This window comes from Larus michahellis, chromosome 20, assembly GCF_964199755.1.
Source record: "Larus michahellis chromosome 20, bLarMic1.1, whole genome shotgun sequence".
NCBI classification, from domain to species: Eukaryota; Metazoa; Chordata; class Aves; order Charadriiformes; family Laridae; genus Larus; species Larus michahellis.
In genome coordinates this window covers 3,279,361-3,296,344 of record NC_133915.1, presented here as the reverse complement: position 1 = coordinate 3,296,344, position 16,984 = coordinate 3,279,361, and the positions used below count along the sequence as shown (strand labels likewise).

At 49.9% G+C, this 16,984-nt stretch overlaps 1 protein-coding gene across 1 annotated transcript in view; it reads left to right on the top strand.

The window, feature by feature from the left end:
• LOC141733428 (tetraspanin-15-like) overlaps positions 1 to 16,391 on the top strand; it is a 50,859-nt gene extending 34,468 nt beyond the window's left edge. The window contains exons 6-8 of the mRNA XM_074563776.1: positions 4,168 to 4,221; positions 5,376 to 5,492; positions 15,896 to 16,391. Of these exons, the coding sequence (XP_074419877.1) occupies positions 4,168 to 4,221; positions 5,376 to 5,492; positions 15,896 to 16,126 (402 nt within the window). The 3' untranslated portion in view covers positions 16,127 to 16,391. The remainder of the gene's footprint in view (positions 1 to 4,167; positions 4,222 to 5,375; positions 5,493 to 15,895) is intronic.
• Positions 16,392 to 16,984: the final 593 nt, after the last annotated feature.

The window sequence follows — 16,984 nt, the reverse complement described above, 5'->3', positions numbered from 1 at the left end:
GCCCACGAATGTGGCTCTGACAGCCCGAGTGGTTTTATGGGAAGCGAGACCTCACCAAATGTACCTCGGTCTCCGTGAGAAATGAAACCCGTTGTTGGGGAGAAGAGTAACCAGGTAGATAGATGTAGCCTCGCTCTTCAGAGCTTTGATTTTCGGCACCGCAGGGCACTGTTGGTTCAGAAATCAGCCCGACACAATATCAATAGCGCATGAAATGGATTAGGAGAGCCAGCTCCCTTGGGAGGTTTCTGCTGTCTGCGACATAAAACAAGCTAATAAAAACTTAGTTTAAACAACAGAGTGATCCCCCCCTGTAATTGCATTTACCGTAAGCTCCAGAATTGCCTATTCCTAGCTATTCGCTGGAACTGTAAAGTTGTCGTAGGGGGTTTTCCTTGGGGGCTGAGAAGGCGGGAGAAGCACCTCGGGATGAAGGAGGTACCTCTGTGCGATACTCTGGATATGCCTGGTTGGGTCTTAGCGACGTTCAAGCCCTGCTGAAAACCCTTTCCACCCAAATATGTTACTCAAGGGCTAAAGAGAAGATCTTGCATTGGTCCCGCAGCTGGAGGGATAACCAGGGACTACCCGGGCACATGTATGAATTCTTCTGTGTTGGGTGGAGATTCACATGATGGTCTCGTCTCTGTGAATAACCTTTTTATCAACCAGTTATAAAAGGTTTGTAGGGCAAGAAACCCTTTTCTTCTTGTGTGCTTCTTCTCTACTTGTGCCTTCATGAATGAAAGACGGAGAGCGAAGCATCCTTTTGTCTTAGAGGCCCTTTGAGATTTAAGTAGAGAGGTACCAGAAGACATCATTTGGAAACGTAATGTCGTGGAAAGAACGAAAGATGCTGATAGGAGCGAGCTTGTCTGAAGGAAGGAGCGTGAAACATGGATTAGGAGGTTGGTTGCAACGTGTTTTCAACTTGTCATTAAATACAGCCATAAAACCATCCTGTTTTCCAAGAAAAGATTATTTTTTTTTTCTATTGCAAGACCCTCCAAGAGCTTTGTGTTGCATTCCCTAGGGCATCTTCCGGGGCCTTAAAGAGAGCAGACATCCTCCAGAAAAGGAGAATGGCTGTTTTGAAGAGTCTCATTTTTGAGGTTGTAGACCTTAAAATCTTCCCAGGAAGAAGGAATGGGCAAACACGCACCTGCTTGGGGGTGTAAGACTGGATCCCCACCTCTAAGTGCTTTTCTAAATGGTTTTCCAAGGCACTTGTGCCTTCTCCCAGGAAGCCGCAGCGAAGCTGTGCCTCTGCCAAGCACAGTGTCTCCAAACCCCTTGTGAAGTGTCACCGCTGACATTTGGCATTGATTTTGGGGAAAAAAAGCAATTGGTGAAATAAAAAGTGCAAGGACTGCAGTCTTCTGCCCTTGGTAGTTTTAAATGTCTCCGTGTGTTGCTCTTTTGTGATCCTTGAAGGCATCAAAATGCATTCTGGAAGAAGAAAAGCTTTGGCCTGGTTTTATGTTAGAAATTTCAATTCAGCTCTGACCTTCTCTTCCGTGCAAGAGCTTGACAAAAGTCGATCGAGGCTAAAACCTGACTTCTGTCTTCCACGCTTCTCCCAGCTACAAGGTGTTGAGGGAATTATTCAAACAGTGGGGCAGGACTGGAGACGACTGAGAAACCTTTGGTTATTTAACGCAAGAAGGAAGAAAACTGGTGATGAATCTGTGCCGTAGCCAGATAAGTCGAACGATGGGCTCGATAGAAAGCAATGATGTTTCACCAGCAAGAGTCCTACGATGTCCATGAAAGGGAGTTTGAAAAGCAAGGACAACTGAAGGCCGTTGAGAAAAGCGGTTTATTTTTTTTATATAGAATCATAGAATCACAGAATGGTTTGGATTGGAAGGGACCTTAAAGCCCACCCAGTCCCACCCCCTGCCCTGGGCAGGGACACCTCCCACCAGCCCAGGTTGCTCCAAGCCCCGGCCAACCTGGCCTTGAACCCCTCCAGGGATGGGGCAGCCACAGCTTCTCTGGGCAACCTGGGCCAGGGGCTCACCACCCTCACAGCAAACAATTTCTTCCTAATATCTAATTAAATCTCCCCTCTTTCAGTGTAAAACCCTTCCCCCTCGTCCCGTGGCTCCCCTCCCTGCTCTAGAGTCCCTCCCCAGCTTTCCTGGAGCCCCTTTAGGGACTGGAAGGGGCTCCAAGGTCTCCCCGGAGCCTTCTCTTCTCCAGGCTGAACCCCCCCAGCTCTCTTAGCCTGTCCTCGCAGCAGAGGGGCTCCAGCCCTCCCAGCATCTCTGGGGCCCTCCTCCAACAGGTCCATGTCCTTCTTGTGTTGAGGACTCCAGAGCTGGACGGGGTACTCCAGGTGGGGTCTCACGAGAGCAGAGCAGAGGGGCAGAATCACCTCCCTTGACCTGCTGGCCACGCTTCTTTCGATGCAGCCCGGGATGCGGTTGGCTTTCTGGGCTGCAAGAGCACAGCCCAGAAACCTGGGAACAGGTTGCCCAGAGAGGTGGTGGAAGCCCCATCCCTGGAAATTCTTAAGGCCAGGCTGGATGGGGCTCTGAGCAACCCGATCTAGCGGGAGGTGTCCCTGCCTCTGGCAGGGGGGTTGGGACTAGATGATCTTTAAGGTCCCTTCCAACCCTAACAATTCTGTGATTGCTGGCTCACGTTGAGCTTCTCATCCACCAGCACCCCCAAGTCCTTCTCCTCAGGGCTGCTCTCTCTATAAACCAAATAGGCGGATCCTTGGTCACCTACAGGTTCCTTTATACCACCCTAGGTGACAGCATTTACCTTCAGAGCGCTGCAAATTCCCCTTACGCCGAAGGCTTCCCATTTCAGGCTCCCAACCCCGGATGGGACCTCTCCCGGCGACGCTCATGGGTGCTTTGCTGCTGATCTCCAGTTTTCCCCGCAAGCCTGCCGTACGCACAGGGACTAATTAGTCTCGTTAACTACGCCCAGTTTGTGAACCGCGTTTCAAAGCAGGGGAGAGATGGGATTTTTTTGATAGCCCTGCGAGTAATGTGGTAGGTACAGAAGCTTTTGGTAAGGGAGCGCCGGAATAATTTCCCTGCCAATTACAGGAGGAACAAGCTGGAGCTTTATGGGCGCGGACTGGCCGGAGGTGCACATTTCTTTTATGCTGCGTCTTGCAGAAAAGCATAATTGACACCTAAATGTGCACATTTCTCCTTTTCATCTCTCTGCCTCCGAAGCACGGGATGTTTTTGTTTTGTTGTCCAGGAGCTTTTGCTGGTTGTCAAAGCCATCTTTCTGAGAGCGTAATCATTTCAGCACGTTATTATTTCATGGGCGCGAGGCCCCTTTAGAAAGACAGGGTGTTATGGAAGCTGCTGTTTGATCTGTGAAACAAGCCAAAAAAAAAAAACCAAACCCCATCAGAAGATCAATCCCCAGAGGTGCAAAGTACCCGACTAGCTCAGGATGCACCAGAGCTGCTCTCCAGCTTTGATTTATTTGGGATGAGCCAGAATCAGTTTTGTAACCCAAAATGTACCACTTTCCATCCTGACAGAAGCAGAGGAATTAAGTTTGATTTTATTTTATCAAGGTCCCGAACAGCAGCGTTTGGCTGGCATTTCTCTCGGTTGCTGTAGCTCTAGACACATTTTTGCTGGCCAACAAAGATCTAAACCTTGGGCATGTCTAAAATCCTTACATTTCTCCCCGGAGCTACATTGGGGAAATTCCTGTTTGATTTCTGGAGAGCCCAATACGTTTAATCCCTGCGAAATTCCCTTTATTATGAAGGAGAGACACGACCGACGGTGTTAGAAAAGGTGGCCGGAATTAAACAAGGAGAATGTTTTGAAAGAGCTGCTTTGCGAAATGCTCACCTGCCGGGGAGCTGGTCCCGGCTCAAATCACTGGAAAAGTGTCGGGGGGGGACCTGAGCATCCTCCGAAACAGCAGAAACCGGAGAGAAAGGTAGTTTAAAAAAATAATAATGAAAAAAACCCAACAGCTTATTGCCGACGTGCATGGTTTGGGCCAAAAAGGAGCCCGCGGTAGCAAAGCGATGTTTAAGGGTAGCCTTGTGCTACACTGAATGGCCGAGGCAACAAAGTGAGCTCTTGTATTTCTTATTTTTTATTCTTATTTCTTGTATTTCCCCTTTGCCTTCCTCCGAGCTAAGTCTGTTCGCAAATTGTCTGTTCGCAGGTCCACGGAGAAGTCATTAACACCCTGTGTGGATACAGGACGCTCGATAAAGAGGTAACACTGGCTTTTTTTCTTCGTACGTATGAGATTTGCTTCTTCTTCCCCAAATCCCCTGAAACAAAACAGTTATCTGCAGGTAAGCTCTTCCCCGCCAAAGACGGCTGTTACTGCAGCTGCGTATAAATTCATTTTTATTGCTTTTCCCTGGCATCTCAGGGTGTTGCTCAGGCTCGCGACATGTTTGGGTAGAACCTGTAGGCTTTGGCGTGGCCTTTCTGGATCAGCCCTGGGGAGTGTAACAGGGAAAGTCTGGATAAAGGAGGACTTCCCTTTGGTTGAGGAGGATCAAGTTAGAGTCCATTACTCTGCCCTGGGGAGGCCCCATCTGGAGCCCTGGGTCCAGTTCTGGGCTCCCCGGTTCCAGAAGGACAGGGAACGGCTGGAGAGGGGACAGCAAAGGGCCACCAAGAGGATGAGGGGACTGGAACATCTCTCCGATGAGGAAAGGCTGAGGGATTTGGGGCCTTTCAGTCTGGAAAAAAGCCGACTGAGGGGGGATCTTATCAACGCTGATCAATACTTCAAGGGGGGTGTCAGGAGGACGGGGCCAGGCTCTTCTCAGTGGTGCCCGGGGACAGGACAAGGGGTAACGGGCACAAACTTGACCGTGGGAAGTTCCATCTCAAGACAAGGAGGAACTTGTTTGCTGTGAGGGTGGCAGAGCCCTGGCACAGGCTGCCCAGAGAGGTGGGGGAGTCTCCGTCTCTGGAGACATCCCAGCCCCACCTGGAGGCGTCCCTGTGCCACCTGCTCTGGGTGACCCTGCTCTGGCCGGGGGTTGGACGGGGTGATCTTCAGAGGTCCCTTCCCACCCCGGCCACTCTGGGATTCTCTGAATGCTGCTCCTGGGTTGTGTTTTAAGGCTTGGTGGTAGGAGATTCAAGCTGATTCTTGAGGCCTTTTGGGGTGGCCGAGGGGCTGTATCGAAGCTGCAGTATCTCCGTGCATATGGTCCGTAGCTCCCAGGGACAGCTTTTTGACACAAAAACCCAGGGAAAGGGCCAATCCAAGAAATCAATTCCCAAACGCTTCTCATACAACGCTTCTCCTTTGGCTTGCAAGAAGGAGCAAACGCGAGAAATAACATCTCTTCCCCAAACTCAACATCTCAATGAAAGCCGTGATGCTTCTCTCCGCTCTGGTTCCAGCGCCTGGAGCTGCTCAATGTCATCCACGTGCGAGGCTGCATCCACGCCGTCGGGCTCTGGCTCAAAGACAACTTTGAGGCCACTTTGGGCATCGTTTGCTCCCTGCTGCTTCCACAGGTACGTGGCGGATCCGGTTGACGTCCTCCCAGTTTCTTTCGCTGTGCTAGAGGAGGAAAATAACTCATTTTTAGCTATTTTTTCTCCCCCCATGTACCCCCGAGATCTGTGTCTTGGGTGGGAAAAGTCACAGCGCTTTCTAGAGCATCCTCGGCAAAATTAACAGTTTACGACTGCGGCACTGGCGGTCTCGTAACGCACTCCTGAAATCTAATTATTGATCAAGTAATAGCCTCTAAAAGCAAGGCACGCATATGTTAGCACAGCAAATCCCTTTATATTTGTTTTTACTTGTGCTGGAAATTTATGCTCTTCGAATCAAGCATAAATACTAACCAAAATAAGCCATAATCGTAAATTTAGCAGGATTTGCTATGCCTCGGGAAATCCGTTTCCCATTAACGATGCCTAAGGATCCAAGCAACTTTGCAGCACAGGTAATTAAGCTCTTCGTCACAGATGCTCGATATGGAGAGAAATTTGGGGTTGGAGCTGGGGCTATCCCTTTGCAGCGCTGTTGACATTGTGCTAGCAAGGAGGTGAATATCTCTCTCGGATCTTTCTCGAATTATTTTTGACAAAACTTTGGTGATTTAGTGTTGATTTGATCCTTTTTTTTGGATTCCTTTCGAGGCTCCTAGGCAAAAGCTTTCTTTTTATCTCATTGGAATGTAACGTTGGGTTGGCTGCTGGAGGTATTTGGTGATGCTTTCCGGATATGGGGTTTTATCTAAATGGGAATGAAATGATTTTCTTTTTTGAAGTGTTTTCGCTTGCGGTGAAAGGTAGTGGTTGAACAAAGCAAGAAGCTGTTGGGGAAATATGTGGTACATTGAGCTAATTTTTCAAAAGATGAACTTTCCTCTTGAGCTCTCAGATGGTCCAAATGAAAAACCGAGGTGGGGGAGCGGTTTGTGCCCAATCCTAGCTGTGGTGCTCCACGTTTCTAAAGTGCTTTCTCCAAAGCGTGCAGATGAGCGATGGACTTCTGCTGTGCTACCACCAGGAAACGTAACGGGCACAGAAATGGGGTGAGAAAGTGCCGTAATAGAGGCGACCGCTTCCATCTGCCTCGCAGGATGTCGAGAGCCATTACAGGAGCCTCCTGTTGCGTTACCCATTAACCTGCCAACATGATGCTCTTAACTGGGAAGGATGGGGAGAAAAACCAGTGATGGCAATAAGGATTGCTGAGCCTTGATGAATATCAAGTGCTTTTGAGCAAGCTTTATGATTTTTTTTGGCGTGCCGTTAAATGCTCTTCAGATGAAGAACCTCGTTCTTCCCATCTGCTCACGATTTCCAGGTTTTAAATATAAATCGGATTTGATTCTGTCAAGTTTTGGAGGGGATTAAGTTATAAATGGCCATCTGTGTTGCCAGGAGCTGTCAGCCCAGAAACAGCTTCATCCCCAGCAGCTGCCAGCAGAAAGCTGGGGTGAGAACGTTGTCCTTGAATTGCCGATCCAAGGGGGAAGGCGTTGGCACCGTTGACGGGGGGAGGTGACAGTGCCTTGAACTTTGGGAAGAGCGAACGTATTGATGTGCCCCATTTTAGGCCCCAGGGTATTTGTCATGTCCCACACAGGACAGCTTCGTGGAGCTGCAAACCACCTTGGTGGAAAACTTGCAGAACGCTGGGGAGAACGTTGGGACCGTAATCCACCTTCCGAGTCCAGCTTTGGGTTTTGCCCAATTTTCCTCAAAGTCTTGCTCTTCCTTAGCGAAGGGAAATCTTGCTCTTTGCTTAGGGTCAAACTTCAGCCTCGTCTGTTATGGCGAGGAGATTGGGGGGCTCAAAGATTGGGGGTTGGAGCTTGGCTGATGTTCACCATCCGAGCATCCGAGACTTGTGCTTGGATTTGGGGTAAGCAATTGGCTCTTCTCATGCAGAAAGAAGGACCCAAGAAAAGTTTTGGCTGACGTAGGGTGCCCGCAGCGAGCGGGTGATTATTGCTCTCGGTGTTGTCTTTCCATCAAGCTCAGATGCGAGGAACCATCACGTTTTGGCTTTCCAGCGTGCAGGAAGCTGTTGCATTTTTAAGTTTTCTCTGCTTTTCCCCAAACGTCTGTGCGAGAGGCCAAGGGCGCGGGGCAGGCTGCTTGCCTGTGCTCTCTCACGCGTGCGGGCGCCTGGCTCATTAGGTTCAGGGAAAGCTGTAAATCTGCTGGGTCCTCTCGGGTGTTGAACCAGGTGAGGAGGCAGGGAAAATCCTGCCTGGGTCCGTCACCGCATGGCCACCGGCCTCTGGGCCCAGCCGGTGCGAGGCAGAGGGAGTTTGTAATTTTATGGTCGCTCTTAAATCATGAACGTCTCTGCCTTTTTTTAAGTAAGCCATCAAGCACTGGGGGGGGGAGGGAAAAAAATTCCATCTGAGGAGTGGGGAAGTGGTTGTGTTCATTTGTCTTACTTCATTCAGAACGAAGCATCAGTGCAGCAACTCAATTATTTTTCTGCCTTTGCACAGTGCCTTTCATTCTCTCTTTCCCCCCTCCCCCGCCCCCCGTTTCATTCTCCAATAACAATCCCGTCTCCTTGCCCTTCCTCTCAGCCAAGCTGCAGACCGAGGCCAAACCGTGATGCATTTCATATCGCTCTCAAAAAGACGTTTTAATGTAGTTGGCTGGCGGTCGATGGCAAATTCACCTTGTGGCCTCGTACGAGTTGTGTTTAATTATGAGGCAACCCCGGGTCTTTCGGCAGGTGCAGCAAAGCACATAAATTTGTCTTCTAGTGGCTCTATCCCTACCTGCCCTGCCTCTAGCAAGATTATCCAAGGAGTTTACAGTGCGCGTAAAACGCGTTTGTAGTTAAAATAAGCCAAATGACCTCGTGGTTTGCTCTTTCAGCAGCCCAGGCGCTCCTTCAGCAGCTTTTACACTGACCTCGGGTAAAGTTTTTCCAACTTTTCCCTTCCCGTGTCTTTGCAGGGGGTGTTTCCTGATGGTATTTCATCCTCCTTAGCAAGGGGAAGACGTAGCCGCTGTAATAAGGTTGAAACAAGCGCATAGAAAAAGCTCTTCAACCTCTTTTTCTCCATCCGGAAGGAGCAGAAAGTGGCACCAATCCAATTAAGAAGAAAAAAAAAAAAAAATCTCAGAAAGATCCCTGCCAAGGGTTAATATTCATCGACTCTGTGGCGCAGCCAAGCCGCGGTAAATTGTTGCTACCTCGGTTTCGCTTTGATATTTCATCAATCTCCGGAGCTCTACGCTGGGAGCAGCTACGGAGTAATAGGGCATCGGCGTAGAGGTAGATGTTCCCCCCCCAAGAGTATAAATCCAGAAGATCGACTGTTTCAATTCTCAAAAATGCAGCGTTAGACTTGCAGTGGGCATTTTGTAGGTGGGCGTCTTCGTCTCTCGGTGACGCTCACGTTAAATGTTTCCTTCTGTAAAGGGCTTTGTATTGCCAAAGTTCTCTTTTCCTTTGCAAGACTAATTTGTATTTTCTTTGCTTTTTTAATATCTCAGTTGCTCCAGGGGCTGGAAGGCGGTGTGTTCTCAAGCGGCTGCCACGTGCTTAATGTAGTAGAAAAGGGAAATAAAAGGGATTTTTCCATCTGCAGTCCATGACCTGTGTGAAAGCCCAGTCTATAAATATCAATTTGTGGAAGGAAAAGCCAATAAAAGATAAATGCTTGCCTTTTACTTGATTAGCTCTGGGAAGCTTGAAATGATTCAACTCTTCTGTTTAGCAGGATCCAGCTTTACGGCCGCCCAAATGGGCAAGAACCTCCGGAGCCGGGCGCACGCCTGCGCAGCAGCCGGTGAGGTTTGCATGGAAAAGGGTTTTCTTGCAGTAAATTTTGCTGGCAGAAGACCCTCCTTGGGCTGATGGATTATTTTCTCCATGGCCGGAGTTGATTTTGTCGGGACTGCGATGCGGCGGGATGCGGTTAATCACGCTGTCGCCCTGCAAGGGCTCTTGAGCGTCCTTTCGGTGCTGTTTTCCATCCTCGATTTTTACCCTTGTCAAGCAAAAGCCAAATGGAGCCTCGTGTGTTCCATTGCCCAGGAAAATGCGGCTGGAGGAGCTGAGCTCCTTTCGAGTGCTCCGCAAAGGCCCAAAATGCAACCTTTCCACCCCAAATCGAGCCACCCATCGCGTCGCACAGGCACACGTGCATCCGCACGCGCCTAAGGGAAAACAGCTGGGGTTTTCCAGACTTTTTTCTTATTGTATAATAACATGAAAATAAGTGTGCGGGCCCTTTCCTTCTTTGCATCCAAAAATGTTCCTGACTCCGAGCGTGCCTCCTTTTGCCAGCCATGGGAGAGATGAGCCATCAATCAACGAGCCTTTCCCAGCGAGGAGGAGATCGCAGTTAGATCTTGGCCGTACCACCCCCACCCCCGCCCCCGGAGACCTGTTCCTAATGCAAAACCCTTTAATCCAAAAGAAGACGTGGAGCCGTTACGAGACAACGAGCGAAGCTGGGGCTCGGTGAGGATGGAGCTGAGCACCAAAAAGCCTCATAATAAAACTTACAGCACCTACGCGGGAGACAGAAATACGTGGTTTGTGCCTCGCAGAAGGGTCGGCCGTGTGCCAGAACCACAGAAATTGGAGCGTAGTTTCAAATACTTGAATATATTTAACTTCCTCAAGTGCTGGAAGAGAAGGAATAACCATCAGTTGTGTTGAAGTATCCCAAGTTTCCGTATTAGTCTCATTTTGGTCTTGCGATGTTGGTAGGAAATTGGTAATTAGGACCGATGCTGTCTTGTTTGAAATGGTACAAAAAAGGTCTTTGTTGGCTGCTGTCAGCCCCCAGGGGGGAGAGGGCTTTGGGCTTTGAAGGGGAGAGCAAGCCTTGACCCGAGAAGTGCGACATCCGCGTTTATCTGAGTCGGATCGCGCCGGAGAACCAGGATGCTTCACCGCCACCACAAAAAAAGAGCGGAGAACAGGCGCTGAAACCACCGGACCGCGTATTTCCAATCTCTTCTGGATCTCTCTTGTAATAGAAAGATGACTTTTCATGCCGTGGGGTAATCGCAGTGGATGAAGTGAGACATTTGCTGTGGCAGGGGCAATAACTATTTGTTTTCTGGAGCAATGGGTTGGGAAAAGCGGCCGGATGGGGTCTTTGCTCATCCAGACACGCCAACGCCCGGCGCTTAATGACAATACAGCACCCAGTTATAATTAGCGTCACCGTTGTAAGTTGGCTAGAAATAACTGCAAGTTCAGGAACGAAATAACAAGGGGTTTAATTTGCTTTTTGAGCTTTTGCTGTTTTGCGTGGAGAAAACTCCGAGGGGTCTTCCAGTAGCCGGGACTTGCAGACGTCCGTGGGAACCTTCTGGGATTAAATGAGGATTTCTAATCGGGGCATAAAACAAGAAAATAATCAGCCTGCCCTTGCCTGGCCGCGTGTCCCTGCATGCATTTCCTGGGGCAGGGAGGTCCCTCTCGCGGGGACGGGAGAAATACAAACGAGGGGTTTGATGAAGCGGCACGGGAGGATGTGAAAAGCTCCGAGTGATGAATGGGTTTTATTTCCCCGTTCTCCCGGGTGGCTCGTAAGCAATCGTACAGCCCCTGGGAGTCCGAGACAAAATCCCGAAGGATTTGTGCTTCGGAGCGCTTATTTTTTGTTCTCTCTGATGGAAATAAATGTCCTCTAGCTGCTTGGACGGGTTGGATGGGAGAATTTATGGCTGGCCCTCGCCGACAGCAGGCGTCTCGCTCACCCTTTTGCTGGGTGAAAAGGAAGGCGCGGAAGTTCCTTACCCGAAACTGGATTAATTTGGGGCTGACTTCAGCCATGCCTCTCCAGGGAGCGCCAAGGCGCTTGCCAGGAGATGGGGATCCAGGTCTTCAGCTCCAAAATGCCACTTTGGGTTGGCTCGAGGCCGCCGAGCTGCTACTGGGAAGAGCTGGAGAGGTGGGAAATGGCGGCAGACATCTGCGTTTTGCTCTCCATTTGGATATTTAACTTTTTCCTTAAAAAAAAAAAAACCAACAACAAAGCAACAGGATGTCTCCTTCCTGCTGCAGCGTCGTGTGCTTAATGAGTTAAAACATAATAATCCAGGTACCTGCACGGCCGTAGTGATTATTGTTGCTTCTAGCGGTGATGCAAAGTTGTTTTTTTTTCAAAGTTTCCCTTCTTTGGGTCGCGCTCAAGGTGTCTGGGGAGCCGAGGGCCAGGTGGGCAACGCGCGTGGGCAAAGGGAAGGACGGCAGGAAGGATCTGCAAGTCTTTACGCCCTCCCTCCTGCCGTGTGCGGATGGGAAACGAGACACTAAATCTCAAATAACGTCATCTGCGGGGTGGGTTTTTCCATAACTGTCACCGCGGGGCATCCCTGGCTTTGGGTACTGCCAAATTATAAATAGTATTATCAATGCAAATTGCAAGATATATATATATATATATCTCTCTATATACACACATAGTGCAATTGCTATTGCTATATCATTGCAAAAATTATATATATATACATATATATAAAAAAATATGTATATATAGAATCATACGGTGACTTTCCGGTGGGTCTGCAGGGCTTTATTGATTCCCTCGGTACGCGAAGGTCGGGGGGTTTATTTTGCGCAGTAAGAGCAGCTCCTCGGTGACCCTCCTACCCCTGGGGAAACCCCCGTGCGTTTAAATCCCCCCAGCCAAAAAGCTCCGGCAGCGGCAGGCGAGAAGACCTCCCGAGGCAGCGGTGGTTTCTCAATTTCACTGAAGGCCAGCCGGGGAAAAAAAAAAAAAAGCAATTTTCCAACTTTAAATGACCCGCAAGCAGTAACTCCCCCAAGCAGTTCTCCCCTCGGTCGCTGGTGATTACCATCCCGAGGCGGGGAAGTCGGGGAGAAAAGCAGCTTTTTAATATTTTTAGCCTCGTATTTGATACATTTTGTTAACATGCTCCTCTGCAATAACGCCTTCCCTCATATTGCGATGCAATAAAATCAGCGCTCGCGTTAGGAGTCTCTTTACTTCTGGAAAACATGGTGCCCTTGGTGCCGGAGATATTGAACGCATCTATATTCCTGACAGCTTTTTCTGTTTTCATTAAGCGGAAGAGGATATTTAGAGGCGAGCTGGAATGGCAGTCGATTCATAACTCAGAGGAGAGCGAAGGCTGGGGGATTGAGGACTTGGGGTAATTTTATGCCGCTCAAGAAATCCCCAGTTTAACCGGGATGCTGCGGTAACCTCAGATGTCGCATCGCCGGCAGGAGGAGAGGAGCCGGCGGGAGGGAGGGACGGCGTCCCCAAACCCGGCTGGTTTGGGAGAATTGGGTGCGTTTGCATGCAATTGATTGCAAACGCCAATCTTTTCTGAATTACTGTTTGGTTTAGGGCGGGCAAAAATGACACGCTTGCCTTAAAATTTGTCATTTCAAAGGGTTCTGCTTGCTTGGTCCTTTCACTGTATCAGCCGTGGGATTTTAATCCGCCCAGTGATGAAACGCTGATAGAAGTAAATAATACTAAAGCTTGACGTACATTTAAATATTATTTTAGAACTTTTTAAGTCCTTAAAGGTTCTGCTGTTTGAATATGGATTAGCACAATCTTATTATCCGGATCCGCGTGGAAGCGGTTGCTCTGGGCTCTCCCTACAGTTCACGGAGAGAGGGAAGCGTGTCCAAGCATCGTCCAACCAGCCTTGACCTCCTGCATCCCGGCCTGGAGGTTGCTGCGGCTTCTGGGGACCAAAGAGGGGACGGATATGGGGTGGGAGAGCAAGACCCCGGCTGGGGTTTCCATGACAAAGTCTTTGGTTTTGGTATTTTTGTTTTGCTGTCAAAAGCAAGCTCCGTCCCAGGTGACGGTGAGGTTGCGCAGCCCGGCCTTGGTCCTGCGCGTGTTCTCGGGGAGCGAATGCATCTCTCGCAGTTTGAGCCGGAGATGAACGCCGTCTCCGCAGGCAGGCTGAAATCATTTCGTAGAGTGTTTGGGAAGGAGTTGCCGGCTGAGACGGATATATAATACGCAGCGCAGCGGCGAATATTTTGAGGGCAGCGGGGAGCTACGCAGATACCCACACATAAGTTGCCGGGGCTGTAAGATAACCTGATTTTGGGCCATTTGGAGAACAAAAGGAGATGCTGAGGTGTTTCCAGACCTCAGTTTTTCTTTCAGCAGCTGCAGTTGTCTTGCCCAGCAAAGGATCCTAATGGAACGAATCCAGCACTTGGTAGAATCATGGCATGGTTCGGGTTGGAAGGGACCTTAAAGCCCACCCAGTGCCACCCCCTGCCCTGGGCAGGGACACCTCCCACCAGCCCAGGTTGCTCCAAGCCCCATCTAACCTGGCCTTGAACCCCTCCAGGCATGGAGCAAACTCTGTAATTCCCACAATCGGGAAAGCCCTGCTCGCCGTAACCACGCAGCAGCCTCCGGCACCTCATCTGTTCTTTTGGCGATTAATCCTATTATCAGTAATTAGGTGGAACGTCAAATAAGCAGGGTGCTCTTTGAGGATCGGTGGGTGCCATGAGGAAAGTGGGAACGGGGCAAGCTCCAAGTGAGGATTTGTCCTGGATTGAGCGACACAGGATTAATTTCCCTTTCCGTAATTTTACTTTTCAGTAAGGTCTCTTCTAACGCTTGGGAAAAACGTATTTTTAGAAGACTCTGGTGCCTAAATTGGTGATGATATTCCCTTTCCAGGCAGCTCTGGGGGGGGGGTTCAAGGTCTGGGTGTTTCCCAGCCCCCCACCAGGCGCGGGGACGAGGAGGAGCGAGAGCCGGGCGCCGGCCCCCCAGGATTATTTCATCCCAGGAACGGCCCCTTCCAGGGAAACGAGGGAGTTTGAGGAGTTTTCTCTCTGGGATGAGAACTCCTGGCCCCGGTGCCGGAGCCCTAAGCCCTTCCCTTCTTCCCGAAGCCATAGCTTTTTCCCCGATTCCCCTTCCCGGGTGGGGAGGGGTCACGGGGAGAGAGAATAATTGTCTAAAGGACAATAAATTGTGGGTTCCTCCAACCCGCACTTCATCAAACCCCCAAAACTTCAGGGAATGGCTCTCCGTGTTGGGAGAGCATCTCATGGGATGCGGTCTTCCCCTTCTCCTGACTCGCTGAAGGAAGAGCTGTCAATCCGGGGGGAGACCCGTCGGGATCCGCCTCCAGGTGAATTTGGGGAGGCAGAATAAATTATTGAGCTGTTTGGGGGAGGCTTTTGCGCGAGGCAGAAGCGGCTCGTGCGGATGGCGGGGTATTTCTCCGTCTCTGAAAAGCAAATTAATAAACCCCGGTGGTGTTTGGGTTTGCCTGTTTGCTTTCAGCTCGCTGGGGGACGTTTATCTGATTTGCTTTTTCCCTGTGGAGTTTTTCCCTCCATTTTCTGCAGCCTCCTCCAGGCAAACACTTTTTCCCTTTCCGCTCCGGGATAAAACAAAACGGTCCCTCATTTAAGATGCTTTAGAACCGTTTGCTCTTATCCCCGTTTATCTGTCTCTTCGTGTTCCCACTTTCCAGACTATTTAATGGCTCAAGTAGGACCCAGAGAAATGATTAATAACGTTTTTCAGCTCCAAAACCAACGCGCTGCGATAGTACAGGAGGTTCCAGCTGACGGATGGTGCAGGTGCAACGGGGTTATTTATTGATCCTTGTTGCGAGGAATGGTTATGCAGAAAAAAAACAACGCGTTAACTAGCCTCAAAAACGAGAGGAAAAGCCCTGATGGTCTCGTCCTTCTTCATCCCGTCTCGTGCCTTGAAAATATCTATAAAACTGCACTGTGTGTATCCCGGTGCTGACCCCAAAGCATCTAGGGGGGTGTTGTAGAGAATAAACCTTATTTCTACATATCAGTAGTCGAGGCGGGTACGAGGTTCGTACAAAAGGTGCGGTTTGTGCTGAAAACGCTCTGGTTGCCATCATGGCCCGGCGCTCCGATTGCCACCGTGGCCCTCATCAGCGTCTGGTCTGCAAATAGCTCCTGGCGAGGGCTTGTCGCCTGGTGCTCGTAGCCACCGCCGGGGAAACATCAGGTGAAATCCAAGCAACGTGCTTGAAATCTTGTGCTGATGAAAATGCTTGGGTTTTGGGTTTGTTTTTTTCTTTTTCCCCCTTCTTCTGAAGATTTTTTAATTCCCTGAGAGCCAGCAGGGAAATGGGAAATAACCTGGGCGGCACCGGGCTTGCAGCAATATCTTGATCTCAGCCAGAGCCTGGAGCTCTGCCCCTGTCTCGGTGACATCCAACTAATCTGCATCCCGCTGCCGGGGCTGGGGAGGGAAGTCGTGAGATGGACGCGGCCGTTAATGAGTTTAGCAACGAGCCTGTTGCTTTGGCAGAAGATTTTACTGGAGCTTGTCCTCTCTCGTCTCGTGGCCAGGTTTGGGAGTTCAGGTGACACCAGGAGAAGACTTTCCTCCCTTTTCAGGAAGGGTTTGCACGACTATCATGGCTTAAATACTCCTGTTTTGCAGGTGATCGGCCTCGTGATGGCGTGGCTGTATTGGCAAAAGCTCAACGAGATCTACTCCAAGCTGGACACCGTTGACTTCAGGATCCTGGAGATGCGGGATTTCAGCTTCGGGGCGGTGGATCTGAGCGGCGCGGGCTGGTGCTGGTGCTTGCCCAGGGAAGGGGGCTACATTCCCGTCAATGCTGAGGAAGACGAGGAGGAGGAAGGCGCCGTCTGCCACAGCAAAGTGTGAGAAGGTGGAGGACTGAAAGGCAGCTCTGCAGGGAGGCGGTGGATGTTGAATGTGGAAATAATGTGATTTATCTTCTCAGGTTCAGGAGATACTTTGGGGGAAACCGTAAAGGAACACTGGAAAGTTATAAAATATGGAACGCGCTCTGCGGGCCCGTGAGCTCACCGGGGCCCTTTTACTGCCTCGGTGTTTTGAAGTGTTTGTACATCTCCTCATTATTTTTTTTTTTCAGGTTTTTTTTACACAATAAATGTGACTTTTGTTGCGTTTCGCGAAGTTGCTTCCACTCGCCGCACGCCCGTCGGGCCACCGGGAAGGGAAGCAGCACCATTGTTGTTGCACTTTGGGGGTATCTTTATAGTTATATTTAGCCTGATTTCCTGAAAAATAGTGGCTTTACAGTAGATTCCCGGATGTGCCCGGACGCTAGGTGCGCCCAGACCGCAGAAAGACATAGCTAAAGGAAAAAAACACAGCAGCTTGCTCTGTAGAGCCTTTCCAAAGGGCTTTTCCAGGAATCGAATCCCCGGGGAGGCACCAACTTGCACCTCCTGGACCAAGATGGATATTTGGGCAAGGCTTGGACAGGGGGGGAAAACACCCATTTCTGAAGATTTCTGGCTCTTCTCCATGAACCGCAGCTTCGTTTTTTATCCCCAGTACACGGAAAAGGAGAGCCCGGTAATTTTTAAAACAAAAATGACTTCACTGTGGCAACGTGCTGCCCCTGGGGATGGTGGTAACTCCCCTCTGCTGGAGACCAACCTTTAATGACCAGGTAAGGAATTACCTTTTATAATATGTCTTTTTTTAGCACAACAACTTGATGAACTTGTGTTCCCCAGGGCTCAGTATTTG